At 33.9% G+C, this 19,702-nt stretch overlaps 1 protein-coding gene across 3 annotated transcripts in view; it reads right to left on the reverse strand.

Moving 5' to 3' along the window:
• Nucleotides 1–6,828: 6,828 nt before the first annotated feature.
• Nucleotides 6,829–19,702, reverse strand: part of Gkap1 (G kinase anchoring protein 1) — a 57,867-nt gene continuing 44,993 nt past the window's right edge. For all 3 annotated transcript variants that reach the window (XM_047525208.1, XM_047525207.1, XM_047525206.1), the window contains 5 exons: nucleotides 14,839–14,940; nucleotides 11,207–11,270; nucleotides 10,920–10,990; nucleotides 10,310–10,387; nucleotides 6,829–7,148 (listed from right to left, as the gene is read on the reverse strand). In XM_047525208.1, coding sequence (XP_047381164.1) covers nucleotides 7,101–7,148; nucleotides 10,310–10,387; nucleotides 10,920–10,990; nucleotides 11,207–11,270; nucleotides 14,839–14,940 — 363 coding nt within the window. In that variant the 3' untranslated portion in view covers nucleotides 6,829–7,100. The remainder of the gene's footprint in view (nucleotides 7,149–10,309; nucleotides 10,388–10,919; nucleotides 10,991–11,206; nucleotides 11,271–14,838; nucleotides 14,941–19,702) is intronic.

Below are 19,702 nucleotides of genomic sequence, written 5' to 3' on the forward strand. Positions count from 1 at the left end.
TAGGAAGTACTGACAGTTGGAGTTTTGTCCCTTCAGACCAGATTGGTGAACTCCCAGGGTAAAGTTTATGCAGAGTTCTGTGAGGGGAGTTCCAGAAGCTGGGGCTTAGGTCTAATTAGGCCTCAAGGGCTTTGTTGGGTGATGCCTGCTTTGGAAAGATTAGATCAACCCACCCCTAGGGCTTGACAACAGCTGATCTCTGGTGTCAGTTTGGATGGATCTCAGAAGCCTCCCAAGAATTTAAGTCTTGAGGCGAGGGGTACCCACCCTCCACTCACTGCTTCCAGGAGCACAATCTTCCTGAGCTTAGTCTCTGAGGTATTCACTCCTGCCTGCTCAGACTCCAGACCTGCTTCAGCTGGTCGCATGAGCCGCCAGATTCAAAGGAGAAGCAAGTTGGGCTTTCCTATGTCCTTTCAGTCCAATCCATGGCTATTTTATTCACATTCTGCCAGGCATACCCTAGTTCACACAATAGGCACATTCTGGGATATTGTGGCTGTTTGCTCTGATTTCCTGTCTCCTAGAACGATTACCCCAAGATGCCTCTGCCTCAGCTCTGGCAGCCAGTTGAGATAAAGAGTTTTTCAAACACCATTTCACAATGCAACCTCTGGATTAACTAAGCTCTGGTAGCTTTTTTGATCTCAGGTTTTTCCATACCAAATGTTGGGGGTTCATGTGGAGGTGGAAGCTGCCAATTTCTTAAAGTCCAGGTTTAGAAACAGTGTTTTCTGCTGTAGTCTAGTGGCCAAAATAGTCACAGAGACCACCCAAATGTATGAGAAAGAGTAACAGACCTCCCAGGAAGCAGGGCTCAGGACTCAGCAGGTGGAAGAAGATGTAAGACGCAGTAGGGGTAGAAGATATGCTTTATTCAGAGGCCTCTAGCTTCCAGCTTCAGGCCCCAGCCAGATCCATTTAGCCCCTGCGTGTTTTTCATAGGCCCTTTTTATTTGTAGGCCAAACAAAGAAGGCACCTTGTCAACAGGTTACATAAGGAGGTGCATGCTCAAAGCAATATGTTTATGATCTTGAGTACATACACTGAATCAGTGTCTCTGTCTTGACTACACACTGACAATTCATGGCCTTGGTTACAGACTAAAAACTTAATACAGGCCGCTAAAAGCGTCAGTGAGGGAGCCTAATTAGCTATTTTGGGCATGTCCCAACATCTGTATTCCTCCTCTGTGGTGAATCAGTGCCAAACACCTCCCACTTTTGGTGCCAGTGTGGCAGCTGGATCACCTCCAATGTATCCTTTCTTCTTTGTTTACTGTACCCAAATTTGAGTCCCTAAGCCACTTTCAACATCCAATATTGAATTTTAGTGAAATTCCTCTTTTACCCATCTCACTGAGAAGTTATACATCTGTTGCTTTGGTCCCAGGTCATGGAATGACTTGGAATGTAGCTTTCCTCTACTCCGTCATCTTCCCAACCATCCCTCATTATTTATTGCTGGGTAATAACTCCTAAAATTGGTTGCTTATAATGCTATGGTCTGTTTGCCTTGCCCCAAAATTCCATGTGTTGAAACCCAATCACCACTGACGACAACAGGAAATAGGGCTATTGGAGGGTGAGTAGGTCATGGGTCAGAGACCTCGTGAATGGTACTAGGGCCATTATAAAAGAGGTCCCAGAGAGCTGCCTTGATCCTTCCCCCAATGTAAGGACAAGTCTAGAAGTTGCCATCCATGCATCAGAAAGCAAATCCTCACCAAACACTGAAATCTGCTGGTGTCTCTATCTTGGACTTCTCAGAGGCGTGAGAAATAAGTTTCTGTTGTTTATAAGCTACCCACTCTATGGTATTTTTGGTATTTTATTATAGCAGCTTGAAGGACTAATATGTCTGGACAGTTCTTACTTGGGATCTCACATGTAGTTGGATGTGAGCTGAGTTGGGGGTCATAATGAAATCTTGACTGAGACAGATATCCAAAATGGCTCACTTACATGGCCTACAGTTGCTATTGACAATTGGCTAAGCTGAGGTTATCAATTAAAGTCCTGTAGGTGACCCTGTCATGTGACTTGAGTTTCTTATAGAACGGAGATCTCAAAGTACTTATTATACATGGTGGTTAGCTTTCCCCAGAGGATGGAAGATGGTGGAGGTGGAAGTTGCCAATTTCTTAAGGTCCAGGTTTGGAAACAATGTTTTTTGCCATAGTCTAGTATCCAAAATAGTCACAGAGACCACCCAAATGTATGAGAAAGAGTAATAGACCCCATTCTTGACAGAAGGAATGTCAAAGAATTCATGGCCAAATTAGAGGAAGGAGCAGTTAAGACTATTTGTGTGTGATGGATTTTACATAAACATACTTGTCTCATTTTAAGACCTCATTTTTTTCTGAGTCTAATTTTTTCTATTTTGTCCTTTAGCGCAATGGCTTTCAACCTGGCTGGCTGTAGTTTTAAAAGTTATCCAGAGAACTGGTTCATATAATATTCCATGATAATTATTTGCTGTCATATAGCCATAAAAGGCTGATACTGTACCATTGATAGAAGAGGAAAAGAATTTGTTATTTTGGCCAAAACATATTAGCAAAAAACACTTTGCTATTAAAAAAGTATAGATATTAGTGCTATAATTTGAATGTGTCTCCCAAAGGTTGATCTGCTGAAGGCTTGATCCTCACTGTGGCAATACTGAGAGATGACAGGACCCTTAGGAGGTGAATTCAAGTGGGAGATGATTAGGACTTTGAGATTAATATTTTTCCATGCCTGTGAAATTGGGCTGCTGTTAGAAGTGCACCTGGTACATCTCCTGAATTTGTCACTCTCTGTTTCACCAGCCAGGGAGACCCTCACCAAGACACTGGTGCCATGTTCTTGGATTCCAGAACTGTGAGCAAAAACAAACTTCTTTTCTTTAGGAAATACTTGGGTTCTGATATTTTGTTATAGCAACACAAAAAAGACAACAGTACAAGTACTACTCTTTCTAGAAGCCCAGAAAGAAGCTTTATCACATATATCTTAGTGAACTACAGTGTCAAAGAGTGTCAGTTATTTTCCTCCAAGAGCAGTTACTTTAATGATAGATTCTTGAATCAGTTATTTGAAAATGTTGATTCTGCCTCTGAAATCAAATTTATTACTAAAAATTGGTGGGTAAAGCTCCACTAATAGTAAAATAGAACTTTTCCTCTTTTTCAGGGACCAACTTTTTGGTTTAAAAAGCCTAAATTGTTGGAGGACTTAATAGTTCTAAAGTCCAGACAAGGAAGGGGATCACTAAGCCAGTCATTCAACAAAAATGAGAAAAAGAGATAAACACATACAAAGTTGTCAAAATATGATTAAAAACAAGTAAGTATAATATGCTGTTTATTAGAATCCTATTAAAGATTTGGTGTGGTGGGGCATGTTTGTAATCCCAGCAACTTGTGAGGCTGAGGCAAAGGATGACAAATTCAAGGCTAGCCCAGGCAACTTAGCAAAACTGTCTCAAAACTAAAAATACAGGACTGGGGATACAGCTCAGTTAGTACAGTGCTTGCCTCGAAAGCACAAGGCCCTGGGCTCAATCCCCAGCATCGCCAAAAAAAAAAAGAAAAGAAAAGAAACCCCAATCCCCCCCCCCAAAAATACATAAAATATATAAGGACATAGAAAGATTGATTGATGGTAGGTGGTACCAAATACACCATGGAAACACTAAGTTTAAGGAAGATAACAGTTATGATATTAGATGAAATAAAGCTTTCAAAGCAAAAAAAATACTAGTAACAGTCATTTCATAAAAATAAAATTTATATGTTTCACCACAAGGATAAAACAACTTTAAGTTTATACACACCTATAAAGCAGACAGACAAAAGCAGACAAATTCACAATCACCATCAGATTTTAACACACCTCTTTTTGGTAGCTGATCAAACAGAAGATAGAAAATCATTAAAGATATATTAGACTTGAAGAAACTTGACATAATTGGACACATATAGAATACTGCACTCCAAAACTGAAGAATACATATTTTTCAAGCCTACACAAAACATTTACTAAATTGATTACAAATTGGTCCATAAAGCAAATTCCAACAAATTTTGAAGGTCTGAAATCACAAAGCATGTTCACTCATCCCAATCTATTATATGCAGTTTTCATTATATCACAATTAAAGTTGTATTTTAAAAACTAATTCTACATAAGACAACACAATCCATATTCATTCTCTATATATTGAAGTATCAAGAAAATTATCTTTCCCCAAACAAAATCACAATGCCAAGCACATTGCATTTTAATGATAAAATCTATAAAATTACACCTTAGTTTGTAATATGATTATCAAAAGTTAATTTTGAATAAATGTTATCAGGACTATATGACATGGTTAATGGTACTAAAACTTCTACAGTTCTAAAATTTAAACAATAGGAAGTAAAACAAGTGAGACTTGAAGCTGGATTGATTAAACTCTGCAAGTTTTCTTGCAGTCATATAGTTATTTTGATTCACAATGCTATCTTCCCTAATTCAATTCTATTATAGTGAAGGGTTCTGGACTAAAACAAACAACAAAACAAAGCAAAAACAAAAAAACACTCTTGTCCAGGAAATATCCCTTAAAATATTTAACAGTTAATAAAACAAGTTGATACAACCTACTTCCACAACAGCAAATTACTTAACATAAATACAAGCAAAAGAAGTTTTCCTATTCTTTTATTGCAAAAAAATGACGTTAGATGAAATTTTAAGGAAAAAAAAATGCCCACAACTAAGTCATAATTCTCCCATCCCATGCAGTTTGAGTTTGGAATTAACCATTTTCCAGTTTGCCCATATGCATATATCATTTTTACATAGTTGTAGTCAGTGTGTACAAGGTGTATTTTGTTTTTATAATTAAACTTTGTTCAATGTACTCTGTTTTCAGTCATCCCAATTATACATTTAAGTTGTAATTCTTCCCACTGATGTATTATATCAATTAGTTGTTTGAGTTGGATATTTATGTACTTCCATGATCCTCTATTTTGTTATTATTCTTACCTATTTAGATCTTTCTTTCAAATTATTTTCTCAGGATAAATTACCCAATCCAATTTAACATATCAAAAGTCAATTCTGAGTTAGGTATAGTGGCATATGCTTGTTGTCCTAGCAACTTGGGAGGCTGAGGCAGGAGGATCAGCAACTTAGTGAGACCCTGTCTCAAAATAAAAAATAAAAAAGGCTGGGGATGAAGCTCAGTGGCCAAGTACCCCTGAGTTCAATCCCCAATAGCCCCCCCAACAAAAAGTCAATTCTGTCATCTCCCCATTAATTTCTCTTTCAGTTTACCTATTTATTAGCAGCATTATCACTTTCATTTAGGCTTGAGATCTTTTTTTTCCTCCCCTCATTCTTTTTCTCAACCTTCATACATTTAAGACTCCACAAGAAATATTTCATTTTCTGAATCTCACTGCCACTTTCATAATTCAGAAAAATCCTCATTTCCTAATTGTCTATTTCTACTATTATAAAGCCTCTTGATACTCTTCTAAATGACTTTCTTCCTATTACATCACTGCCATTTCAGTCTTCTTAAAGGAAAACTAATTACATAACTTCTTTCTCTGTAAATTTTTAATGGTTTCCCTGTGCCTAGCAGATTATTTCTTTTTTTAATATATTTTTTATAAGTTTATTTTTTTATGTGGTGCTGAGGATCGAACCCAGGGCCTCACATGTGCCAGGCAAGCATTCTACCACTGAGTCACACTTCAGCCCATTATCAATTTCTTAATCTGAAATTCAAGAGGGATGAGAGCTAGCCCCAAGTTACCTTTCTGTTTTCTCATTACTGTCCTATGTAAATACAAGCTCCAGTCAAAATGAAAGCATTCTGGGCTGGGGATGTAGCTCAGAAGAGCACTCCCTTAGTATGCACAAGGCACTGGGTTCATCCTCAGTACAGGGGTAAGGAAGAAGGCATTCTATTCCCTTAACACAGTCTTTGCTTATCTTTGTTCCCTGATCATTTCCACTTTTGCCTTTTTATTTGCCTCTTTTCCTTGAAGGTCTTCTTTTATTAATTAAATGTTTCTTTAGCATCTACTCTGTGTCTCATGACAGATTAAGCAATTGAATGACAGGGAATAATAAATCACAATTCTTTGCAAGGTTACTATAACCTCATGGAAGAAGACAGACATATGCAATGATGGCAATTTCATGAATTTTTTGCTGAAGTATTTTTTTCTTCAAAGATTGTCAAGAAGTAGAATCTTTCACATAATGCTGGTTTTAAGGTCAAAGACCATTATTTATATGTTCTCTGTTATCACAATCATGAGGAAAACTTATTTTAATGAATAATAATTGTATTTCACTGACTGTACTAAAAAAAAGCTATTTTAGCAATTGATGACACCAGTAAAAAGTCTCTCATTCATTCCTCCCCACACATCAATACTACTCCTATACTCAGCGTGTCAGGTTACTGTCCTCCGGCCAGACTATTCTTTAAACAAATCTTTCAGCCCAGAAAGGGATCACTTTTGCCTGTAATTCCTCTCAACAAATTTACAGGAAAAAAAATACTCTCTAAAAATTATCTCATGCAAGTTTTCTCAATTCCCAAACAACATGATAATATATCATACTCATTATTATTATTATTTTTTTTTTTGCTTTTATTTTACCCACAATCACTTTCTGTTTCCCCTAGGCATAAGCTAACTGAGGATGTCAACCATATTCACTCATGGTGTATTTGCTGAACTGAAAGAATCCAACTAACTGGTTGAGCTATAAGCAAAAACAATGCTTTCACATTATTTATGAAACTTTAAAAATCAAACATACTAGTGGAAGAGTAAATTAACTTTATTGACTGATGAAAAACTAAAGTGATAAGAAGTACGAATAGTAAACAATAAACACTGAATTTGGAATTCTATATTTCTTCTTTTCACTTTATGTCAAAAGAACATAAAATTATAGACTGTTAGTGAACTAGTTGCTTTTAGTTTCTTCAACAAAACTGCACAGTTTAGCAGTTGCACAGCATTAAATATATACATTTTTGCAAAACCCTGAAAGTTTTAATTTTTTGTTGATTTCAAAGGCTAATAATGTAATCACCTACACTGGTCAGATTCAGAGTTTCTTTTCCCTTTTCTGCCACCCTGTAAAGAAAAATACAACAAATTATTTAGGATACAGCATTAGGGGGTCATTTTCGTTTTAAGAATATATAACACCAAAGACATTTGGGGATAAGAAAACATTTTTTTCTTGAATTTGTTATAAATTTGAGTATGCATATCACTGAATTATTTTATGTGGTTATTTTTATAAATGATTAAAGTAGGTTATAGAAAATAGTTACAGCACTTCTATATGAATTTGTCTAGGCTTAATTAGTAAGATCATAAACATCTTACTTTTTTTGGAGCTCATTTTGACTGCCTCTGAATTTCAAAATATTAAATTTTTGATCAATACTAAAATAAAACAATCTGTTACCTGTGATCAGCAAATTAAATAATTCAGTTCATAACCTTTTGGATAATACAATTAATAATTCTAGTTTTATTGATATTAAACAATTAGAAATTTGATTTTGTTTAACAGTAGATTGAAAAGTTGGTAATACATTTTGCATTGCTCAGTGGCACATATAAATCTATATTAACTTGTTGCATATGAAACACCATTTACAGTATCTGACCTGAGCCAAGAGAAAAAGCAACTTTTAAAGACATGAAGAATTTTATATGCATTACTTTTAACATAATATTTCCTGCTTTATTCCGATTTAAAAAGCAAATATGAATTGTAGAAATATGGCAAGTACAAAGGTATAAAGAAGAAAATTAAAATCTTCCATGACTATATACACTCCCTCAATTAAAATATAAATATAGTTCCCACCCCGCCCCCCTTTTTTGTGGTACTGAGGATGGAATCCAGGGCCTTGTACATGCTAGACAAGCACTCTACTGCTGAGCTACACCCACAGACCTTTTTATATTGAGACAGGTCTCACGAAGTAGCCAATGCTGGCCTCAAAATTGCGATCCTCTTGCCTTTAGATTCCTTGGGTAGCTGGGTCAGGTATGCACCACCACACCTGGTTACTTTTCACATTTCCCCCCCTGGTACTGGGGAATAAATCCAGGGCTTCACACAAGTTGGGCAAGAGCTCTACCACAGAGCTACAACTAGACCTCATTTTTCACCATTCTTATAAACTATGGCAATGATATCCAAACTTAGTTGATCATCAGAATTACCTAAGTAGCTGGACATAGTGGCACATGCCTGTAATTCCAGCAGCAGGAGGCTGAGGTAGGAGGATCACAAGTTCAAACTCAGCCTCAGCAACTTAGTGAGGCCCTAAGCAACTTAGCAAGAACCTGTCTAAAAATAAAAAATGAAAAGGACTAGGGATGTGGTTCAGTGACTGAGCACCCCTGGGTTCAACCCCTAGTCCCCCCAACCCTAAATCACCTGAATAGTATTTTTTAATTTATTAGTGCATTATGGTTATACACATTAGGGGGGTTCATTTTGACACATTCATAACTGCATAACAGTTTTCTTCATTTCAATACCCTAATATTTCCCTTTCCCCTTCCTTCTCCTTCCCCCATATCCTTTCCCCCTTCTCTAATGATCTTCCTTCTACTTATTTAATTGGTGAATTAGTTATATATATATGTAATATATGTTATATATATATAAAATTGGAATGAATTATGAGATATTCATGCATGCTTAAAGCTTAATTTGGTAAGCAGTAGTATTTTCTTTAGTTGATGGGCACAATACCTTTATTTTATTTATTTATTTTTTGTGTGGTGTTGAGAATTGAACCCAGTGCCTCACAAGTGCTAGGCAAGCTCTCTACCACTGAGCCACGACCCCAGTCCAGCAGTAGTATTTTAAAAATTCTGATGTCTAGGCTCTGTCCCACATCTATTTAACTAGATTATAATCTGTAATTCAAAATGTAATCCTGATGATCAGCCAAATTTGAGAACTGCTTGTCTATGAAAGTACATTTCTGAAGTAGTGGTCATAATAGGGACATAACAAGCCGAGACTCATTTGATAATGATGGCAGTTTCTTCTAATTTCTTTTATCCCCTTTCTGCTTATACTACCCTCTTGGAGTAAAAAAACATTTCTACCTCACCACTCTGGGAAGGGAGGGGAGAGGAGTGAAAAGGAGGGAAGAGGAATAGAGGGGATGGGAAGGGAGGGGAGTGTGCCAAGTACAATGCTGTTCTTCACTCCTGACCACATTAAAGTTCTGCAAAGATTTAATGTTAAGAAAAACAGAATGAACAGTTCTACAGGACATGAGATGTGTAATGACATGCATTTTAAAAAGAGATTTATCTATCAGCAGGAAAATAAAAATGAATTTCAAAAAAATTCTTTAAGATATATAACCACTATACAAAGGTATCAATGTTTTGTGGCTAAAAACTCTTACCATGTTTCTCAGTAAAATTAAAAAAAAAAAAAAATATATATATATATATATACAGGGATCCTTTTCAAAGTCTCCTAAGCAAAGGAAATTTTCCTTCCCAGACTGATTCAATTTCAAAGCTAGGACTAAACAAAATTTAGGTTCTCTAAACCACCAGTGGATTCTAAACCTTTTTTGACCATGATTCCACATTAATTAATGCACTTTATGATTTAGATACATATATGTTCATACAAATGTGTATATATACATATAAATATTTATATACATTAAAATGAAACGCTAATTTTTTTTTTTTTGCTTCATCCAGAAAAAAATGCCAAGTGCCATCTTGTAAATGCAGAAAAAAATCAAAGAATTAGAAAATCACTATTAGGAAATCACCAAAAATAACTGATGCAAATACCATCAATAATAACTGATGCAAATATCATCATAAAAATGATATGCACATCAGTTTCTCCCCTACACAGTACTTATTAATTATAAAGGGGAAATGGCATAGCTTTACAATAGAGCTATCTAGCAGATATCCCTGTACTGGAGCAAACTTAGTGGGACAAATGTCATCATGTGCTTTCCCCCAAGATGATTCAATGGCACATATGCCATACCTCTAACTAATTCCAAGGATTTTCCCAAATTACTTATTTGATAATGTATATATCAATATCTAATATTTTCTAAAATGTAAAGTACATGACTAATAACAAATTATTAATATATTAACATATATGGTGAGTAAATTCTGGCCTAAGAATAAAATACTTCATTTATTCTCACATCATGTCTATTCCAAATTACTGTGTGTAATGAAAACTCTTGAAAAATTTAAAAGCATACCTGGTATTTGGCTAATTCTGCTTGTAATACTTTCACTTTAGATCGTTCTTGTTCTAATGCTGCATGAAGTGAAGTCACCTATAACCAAACATTCAATAAGAAAACATTTTTTAAATTTCTAACACTTAATTCACAGTGATAAATTCTGACAAATAAATGAGTATCAAAGGAGAAACCTTCCATGTAATTTTCATTAGATATTGTACATAGTTATATATTAAAGACAGGACAAGTTCATTGTTTTTTTTTTGTGGTGCTGGGGATTGAACCCAGGGCCTTGTGCTTGTAAGGCAAGCACTCTACCAACTGAGCTATCTCCCCAGCCCAAGCTCACTGTTTTAAGAGAAGACAGAATAAGGATATGAAAGAGAAAAAAATCAAGTACAGATTAGAATAAATTCTATGTTCACAGTTCACTAAAATGCAACCTTATTTTTTCCCATTGGTGTAATAAATAGAATCATCATTTATTTGCTATTACACAATAAATATATAATTTCAATCACTTTCTTCCAGAGTTGATGGGCTGTACTTATTTATTCAAGTTTAATACTTTAAGACTGAATAACAGCTGAAAAAGACTACTCATGTATGCTCCATAATTCCTTACCTGTATCGTTAGCTCATTCTTGATACTCTGTGATTCATCAACTTGTAGAAGAATTTCTGCTTTATCTTTCACTGAAAAAAAAAAAAAATGAAAAACAGCAGTATAGTCTTTTCAGTCACTCAAATACTTAAACAATACTACAGTGAACCAAAACTTTAAGTGCAGTACAGTCAGAACACTCTGGGAAAACTTTTTATTTTACTGAGTTGATAAATTATTTATCTTGAAAAATTGTCTTCAGGTATTATTTAAGATAAACTTTAATTCTAAAAACATACATCACTTACTTTCACCTTCCTGCAGCATTTTCAATAACTGTGCATTTCTTGCCTTTACTTCTTTATACTTTGCCTAATAGTCAAAGAAAAAAATTTCATTTTTAAAAAAGTAAATGATACAATTAGTGTTTTATTAACAACTACTGCTTCACTATCAGTTTGTGGAGCTGTGAATTCTAGGCTTACTCAAAGACATAAATTACTTTTAAAAGAAATAGGATAGAGAAAGCTGTAATTAGAACTGTCTACTACTAAATTAAATCTTTGATATAATAATAGATATTATAGGAGATTAAAAATTAAAGGGAGGGATAAAAGTGAAGAGAAGTTAGGATATTAAATTTATACAATTCAAAAATTTAATATTTATACAATATTAAACTTATACAATTCAAAATCATTAAGATGAAAACCAAAAGTAAAAGGACTTGTAGTTCTATACCAGTACTGTCCAGCAATACACAAGAATTCCCTATATCTGTCCTATATCTGCCACTGTATTTGTGGCTACTGAATACTAGAAATGAAGTTTTAATCTTTTTTTTTAATTATTTATTGATTTTTATGTGATGCTGAGAACCAAAACCAGTGCAAGGCAAGCACTCTACCACTGAGCTACAGCCCCAACCCCAAGTTTTAATCTTATTTAACCATAATTTAAATTTTGGGACACTTGCAGTGGTAACTGAATTTTGTAGTGCAGTTCTGTCTCTTCTCAGTTAAGGTTTAACTAATCTCTTATAAATTCATTGATTAAACAATTATTGTTATGGTAATTTTTGGCTGACATGAATTAGCAATTTACTGAAATCTTTCAACTCTTTTTTCAATTTCTTTTTCCAAATGGCTTTTCTCTTTCTCATACTACATAAACGATATAATTATATATTTATAAACAAAGAAGAATTGTGCTCCCACATAAGCAATCTATATGCTAGGCAATTTTCTGCCTATGCTACACTATTCAACATGGAACATTCTTTGAGTCATTAATAAAGAATAAATACATCAGAAAAATGCATTTAGTATATTCTAAAAAATAAAAGCCTAAAGAAAACATATCAGTGTAAGAAACTTGTCATTTCTTCTCTCAACATGTATAGATGTGTACAGAAGTTACCAGATCCAAATTTTGTTTTGTTTTGGCAGTGTTAGAGATGAAACCCAACGGCTGTGAATGTTAAGACAAGAGTTCTCACCACTGATCGACACCCCAAGCCCTCAAAACTATTTGTAAAACAAATATAAATGTATTTTACATCCTATAAAAATGACTTTTACTAACCAGTACTCTGTCCATTAAATTGATGATAAATCAGTACTATTTACTGAGTAATAGTGCAGTCAATACAGTTAACCAAAGCACCACAGTAAATATAAAGGGTAGGACTTGAATTCAGAAACAAATGAGGAAAACAAAATAGAAACATAAATACAAAGGGGAAAACATATCCACTAAACTACAACTATATTCACTATGAATATGGAAGTATATTACTATGAAATTCACACTTTCATGTCTTCAATCTATGCTAATATCTCACCAAACTCTAGTTCAAGACTTTAGCTCCAAGGTCCTGGTCAGTATACACGAAGGCACCTCTTAAAGAGTCTAAAATTGGTTCTTAAAAGCAAAGCTTGAGAATGTGTGAACTTACCAGTGAAAAATTCCCTAAATTGCTTATAAAAAAATAGCATATGTAGTTTTGAATATACAAACCTGAATAAGTGTATCTATAAAAACATAAATACATAAAATAACAGTAACAAGTAGTTAATAATAAAGAGAATGTATGCAATATTTGATGCCCTTACTAGTGTTTCTAAAGTTCATGAAAGAGCATATAAAATTGATAAAAGTTAAATGCACATATGTTGACCCTACTGTGTCCTGAGCATATATGCTTGCATGGAACACAGCCATTTCAAATTTAATATATCCAAAATGAAAATTATTATTTCCCATTCCTCAAACCAGTTTGAAAAATGTGTCCTTCCTCTTACACTCAATACTGGTCATTTTATCAGACTTTCTTCACTACAAGACTCAGCTATGTGTGTTATCATCCCACAAAACAATTCTCATGTCAATTCTAAAGACTTTTTACCACTCTCTTTGTGTAAAATCCAACAAACACCTTCAGTCTCATCTTCTATAGCATACCATTTCTCTAAACATCAGTTACCGTGTACTTCCCACTACTCCTATGTTTTTGTACACACTATTCTCCTCTCTGGAATAATCATCTTTTTCTGTGAAATCTTTCAAATTTTAAACACCAACAACTTCACTCCTTTGTACTTCTTGAATACTCTATCAAATATCAATTATAATTCCTATTTGTACTATAATTATTTATATGTTTATCTTCCTTGTAACTTGTTCTTGTATTCTCCCATGCCTTACAACAAAAGTAATGGAAAACAGAAATGAAAGGCTAAGGAAAAGAGGTATATGTAATGATTCTTAAAGTTATGAGTAGGAAAGAAATGCAAGAACGATATGGGTTGGAACTTGATTTATTATTTTAACTATTACATATGCAGGTCCCAGAGAGTACTTGGCATACTACAAGTACTCAATAAATAATTGTTGTAAGAATTAGTATTAGTCAAAAAGAATATTTGAGATGAATAAAGGAATTTTAAAAGCTAAAGGAGGAAGTAAGAGAATAATACACAAAATTTATGGTTAAAAATACCCATTTGGCAGGGCACAGTGGCACACGCCTGTAACCCCAGTGGCTCAAGAGGCCAAGGCAGGAGGATGGAGAGTTCAAAGTCAGCCTCAGCAAAAGCAAGGTGCTAAGCAACTCAGTGAAACCCTGTCTCTAAATAAAATACAAAAAAGGGCTGGGGATGTGACTTAGTGGAGGAGTGTCCCTGAGTTCAATCCCTGGTACCCACCCACCCCCAAATACACACTTGCATAACAAATGTTAGTGAAGATGTGAAGAAATTAGAACCCTGTGCACTGGTGGGAATGTAAAATGGTATAGCTCCTCTGAAAAAGAGTTTGGTGGGTCCTCAGAAATTAAATAGAATTTTCATGTGCTCCAGCAATTCCACTCTTGGGTATACGCCCCAAAGAATTGAAAGCAGGGACTCAGATACTTGTGTAAACAAAATGTAGTACATACATACAATGGAATATTATTCAACTATAAAAAGGTATGAAATTCTGATATATGCTACAACATGAACCTTGAAAACATTATGCTAAATAAAATAAGCCAGACACAAAACGACAAACACTGTAAGATTGTATCTATGTGAGGTACCCAGAATGGAAAAATTTATAGAAATTAGAGGTTATGAGAGACTGGGGAATGAAAATGTGGAGTTGTTTAATGGGTACAGAATTTCTGTTTGGGATGGGACGAAAACATGTTCTGGAAAGAGATAAATGGTTATGATTATACAATATCATGAAGGTACTCAATGCCACTGAATTAGTATACTTCAAATGATTATAAATATTTTACAACAATAAAAATTGTAATATTGTTCAGACTTCAAATCATTAATCAGTTTAAAAAATATAAATAGCAGAATGACTATTTCTATCAACTGAATATTAAACATATTTACATATAAGAAAAACCTTACATTTGCAAATGTATAGACTAGTGGATACAAACCTCCCACTGAGTGATCACATTTTTCAGTTTCTGGATTTCAGCATCTTTCTTTTCAAGTTCCAACTTTAGTCTTTCAATTCTTCCATCTTTCAGAACCACTTCCTGAAAAAAGAAAAACACACTATTTTAGGACTCAGATTGTTTTACCAAACCTGGCTTTTAACAGTCTCTTGTGACAAGTTTAAAAGGAAAAAAATCCTGATTTTAATTAATTTTCTTAGGCAACCTTAAACTATTGACATTTCCACTTTCACTCAATTATACGATCCTAATTATATAATGTAAGCAAATACGATTTCTATATTAATCTCAAATTACAAATATACTCTAGAAGAATATCAGGACTCTGGAATGTTATTTCTATCTTGAAATAAACATATTAAAAGTGCTCCATGAAAAGTTATTGTCATTAGTTCCTGTTATCTTGTACCATATACCAAAATAAATAAATTAAAATAAAAAAAATCATCCAAAGTTCATTCTTTTGATGAATATAAACTGGCTCTATTTATCTAATGAGTAAAGTGGCAATGCCAACTTATTCCACAAATACAGAGTATTTTAGCTGCTTGGTGCCAGGTGTACAATAGAACACCTGAACTGAAGCTTCTTGCCCGTGAGGTACTTATAAAGAGAGGAGACAGATTATAGATAAACAAATGCTGTAATTAGAAAGAAAGGAAAAAAGAAGACAGTGTGGATGGAGTATAATGAGGGGCAAGATGGTACAAGATGACTTTGGAAAAACCAGTAAAGCCTGCTCTTAGAGGCCCTTGTAAGCTAAAGAACAGTCTGCATATTATTCTGAGTAAAATAGAAAGCAGTGAAGGATTTTGGTCAGAACTGTTAGATTTATGTTTATGTCAGATTTACATCTGTAAAGAATCCCTTTAGGTATTCTGTGGAAAGGGATGGAGAAGACAGGTAGGTTACAAGCCCAGGTCAGACAAGATTATAATATGCCTTGGATAAAGGTAAAGATGAATAAATGGAGAGAAGTCTATCTGAGAAATAATTTGGAGGCAGAGTCAACAGCATTTGGATGAGAGGCTGAATGCAGCAAATGAGGATGATGGACACTCTAATCTGAGTTTCTAGTTTAAGGAATAAGATGGGTAGATCACTATTAGTGTAAGGAATAAGAGGGATAGATCACGATTAGGTCCAGGAATCTCCTAGGAATTTATTTCAAGTGGGAAGGGGAAGCATCTCTGAAAATGTTCACTGTGGATTAATCACAACAAAAAAATATATTATCAATTTAAATGCCAAAGCATAGGACATAGGCTAAATACCCAGTAAATTCACAAAACTAAAAACTCAGCAATCACTAAAAACGATGATAAAGAACTATAAAATATATTTGCATGATCCTAAAATCATAATATGTCCAAAGAAAAAAATTCTGGAAAGACATATATCAACATTTTAATCATAAATAATATTCTACTTTATTGTTTTAAATTTTTCTTTTATCAAAATTATTTTGAGTATCAAACCATGAAACAATGTAAAATACAACTTTTGATAAAAATGAGACCATTTTTAAAATCTGGATGAATATAACTATCACCTTTGAATAGGAAAGCCTTTCTGAAATCAAAGGAAGAAAACAAAAGGGAAAAAATTGACGGGTTTGACCCCATTTTTAAAACTCAAAAAATACTGTAATAATAATCCAAAGGTAAATGAAAAGCTAGAAAAAGTAGGTGTAACCAATATGATGTACATACGACCACAAACATGAAAAACTGTGTAATCTCATTAGTAATCAAACTGTACATTTAAATTTTCTCAGTGTGAGATAACTGCAAGCAACTTGATCTATAAACTGAATTATTTATTTAATGTACGAAAATTATTTAATGACCTGAAATGCTCACCATCTGTAATTAACTGAAAAAGTGGTTCATATAAGAGTTTATACACTGAGGAAAAAAGTATATATCCATAGAAAAGTAGAACTACACCTAAATATCAAGAGTAGTTTTCTTTAGGTGACTAAGATGAGGGTCATTTTTTCCCCAATACATCTGCAAATTGGGGATGATGATAATGCCCACCAACTCCATAGTTAACTGTGAAATAAGAGTCTATTTTAAGTAGTTAATGCAGTATCTGAATACATATATCTCCACATATCTAGTCCTCAAATATTTATTTTTGCTTTTACCATTTTATTTTAGTTTCTAAAATTTCTAAGATAAACATGTAACACTATTTAAAACACAAAGCCATATTGTTTTAACATATACCCATTTTTAGTGAAGTACTACATTTTAATATATACATTTACAAATTATCTTCTAAGTAAAAGGTATCATACTAAGATGAGATTGAAAGGATGTATAAGATAGTCTATGCCCAAAGGAACTTGCAATCTTTTAAGATTGTAAGAATAACTGCAATAAAAACAAAATGCTATGGGGAATAAAAAGGAAGTAAAGATCATATCCAGGTTTTAAAAATGGGCTGTAGAAGAGGAACTGCATGTGAAATGAACTTAGAGCAGGTTGGGAAGGACTTTGCACAGCAGTGGTCTTCAGCTGCTATAGAAAAAAATTTGGAAGAGTATATACAGGGGAAGTTAATTGAGCTGAGGCTATCATGAGAACAATGCTCTCAAATTTACTTGACAGTAGCTCATGCTAGGAATGTTTTATACCATGACACAGAATGCACATACATGTCATGTACATATGTGTATATGTTGTATTATACACAGACATGCACACAGGAACAAATTTTATGAAAAATAAATAGGTATCACATACTCTGATATTCTCAGGTACCCTTTTCGTTTGTAAGAACTGATAAAGGGCTGGGGAGATAGCTGTCAGTAGAGTGCTTGCCTTGTAAGCACAAGGCCCTGGATTTGATCCCCAGCACCAGAAAAAAAAAAAGAACTGATAAAAATCTACTTAAAAAATGGCAGAATTCAGCCAGGCACAGTGGCACACACCTGTAACCTCTGCAGCTTTGGAAGCTAGGCAGGAGGATCATGAGTTCAAGGCCAGCCTCAGCATCTTAGCAAGGCCCAAAGCAACTCAGTGGGACCCTGTCTCTAAATAAAATATAAAAAGGGCTGGGGGTGTGTCTCAGTGTTTAAGGGCTCCTGGGTTCAATCCCCAGTACCAGGAGGAAAAAAAAAAAAAAAAAAAGAATGGCAGAATACAGGTTGACTTTTTGCACTTAATAATTCCTGGTATATTAATATACATATATTTTGAAAAGGATTTTTAACACTGGCAAAAAGAAGTTTATTTCTCTCAGAAAGGAGTGAAATGGGGCAGAGAAGAGAATTTTTAAAAAGAGCCTCAATTCTTTTTTCCCCATTATACTCAATGACATACTATGACAAAAATCCTAATTTTTAAATTTCACATATGCAAAAATTATATATTATACATACACAATATATGTACATACATATGTATAAACACATTAGGTAAAAAGGAAAATAACTCAATACGTAAGAATTAAAAAAATTTTTTTTAGTTGGAAATGGACACAATACCCTCTTTTGAAATTATCTATTTATGTGGTGCCCCACACAAGTAAGGCAAGTGCTCTACCACTGAGCCACAACCCAGCCCCCAGATTAAGAATTTTGAACATTTTTTTAAGGATGATGGTTTTACCAATACCTTGGCAGCACCCACGTGCCTCACCTAGATTATATCTCTTTCTCTTCTCTACTGATGATATCCACTGTTATGAATTCTGTGTATAACACTGTTTTTATGTATATACACATTTATATATGTGTAGGTGTTTATGTCTATATATAAATACATACATATATATATACACACACACATATATATATATATATCCCTGAGTAATATACCAAATTTCTAATTTTTTGAATATATATAAATAGCATTGAACTATTATTTAGTAACTTTTTTCATTAAACACTATGTTCTTATATTTGTCTATGTTGCCATGTGTAGCTTATATTTCATTCACTTCTACTGATTTTGATATTACAAAACAATGAAGTTTTTAACATGCCTACAGGACTCAATTCAGGGATAGAGTTTCTACAATATAGATCACACCCATCCATCATCTTCAACTTTAAAATTTAATGCCAAATTGTTTTCCAAAATGGTTATACCAATTTATATTCCTACTAATACGATGCTACTGTTGCACTATATACTCTTACAATTAAGCCTTATCTCATTCCTATCCATAGTCTTCATCTTCCTTCAATTTTTCCTAGGCACTACAATGAAATGAGTATTTACTAAATAAAACTCTTCTGTCTGCTCAAAAACCTTCAAAGATTCTTTACTTATTTATTCTAAAGACTTAAAGCCATCATACTACAGTAATATATGCATACCCATGTTTATAGCAGCACAATTCACAATTCATAGGCAAACTGTGGAACCAGTCAAGATGTCCATCAATGGATGAATCAATAATGGATAAAGAAAATGTGGTATATATATACACAATGAAGTTTTATTCACCCACAAAGAAAAATGAAATTATGTCATTTGCAGGAAAATGGATGGAACTAGAGATCATTATGTTAAGTGAAATAAGTCAAACTCAGAAGGTCAAGGGTCATATATTTCATCTCATATGTAAAAGCTAGAGAAGAAAAAAAAAGATGGAGGAGGATCTCCTAAAAATCAAAGGGAGATCAACAGAGGAAAGGGACTAGTGGATGAGAGGAGGGAAGGGAGGGGAAGGTGCTGGGAATTCATATCGGTCAAATTCTATTGTTGTATTATGTGTATGTACAAATATGTAATAACAAATTCCATCATTATGTACAACTATAAGGCACCAATAAAAATGTGGTAAAAAAAGGACTATCAAGTAGAAATGGGGATATGGCAAAAAC

Source organism: Sciurus carolinensis, chromosome 14 (assembly GCF_902686445.1).
Source record: "Sciurus carolinensis chromosome 14, mSciCar1.2, whole genome shotgun sequence".
Classification (NCBI taxonomy): domain Eukaryota; kingdom Metazoa; phylum Chordata; class Mammalia; order Rodentia; family Sciuridae; genus Sciurus; species Sciurus carolinensis.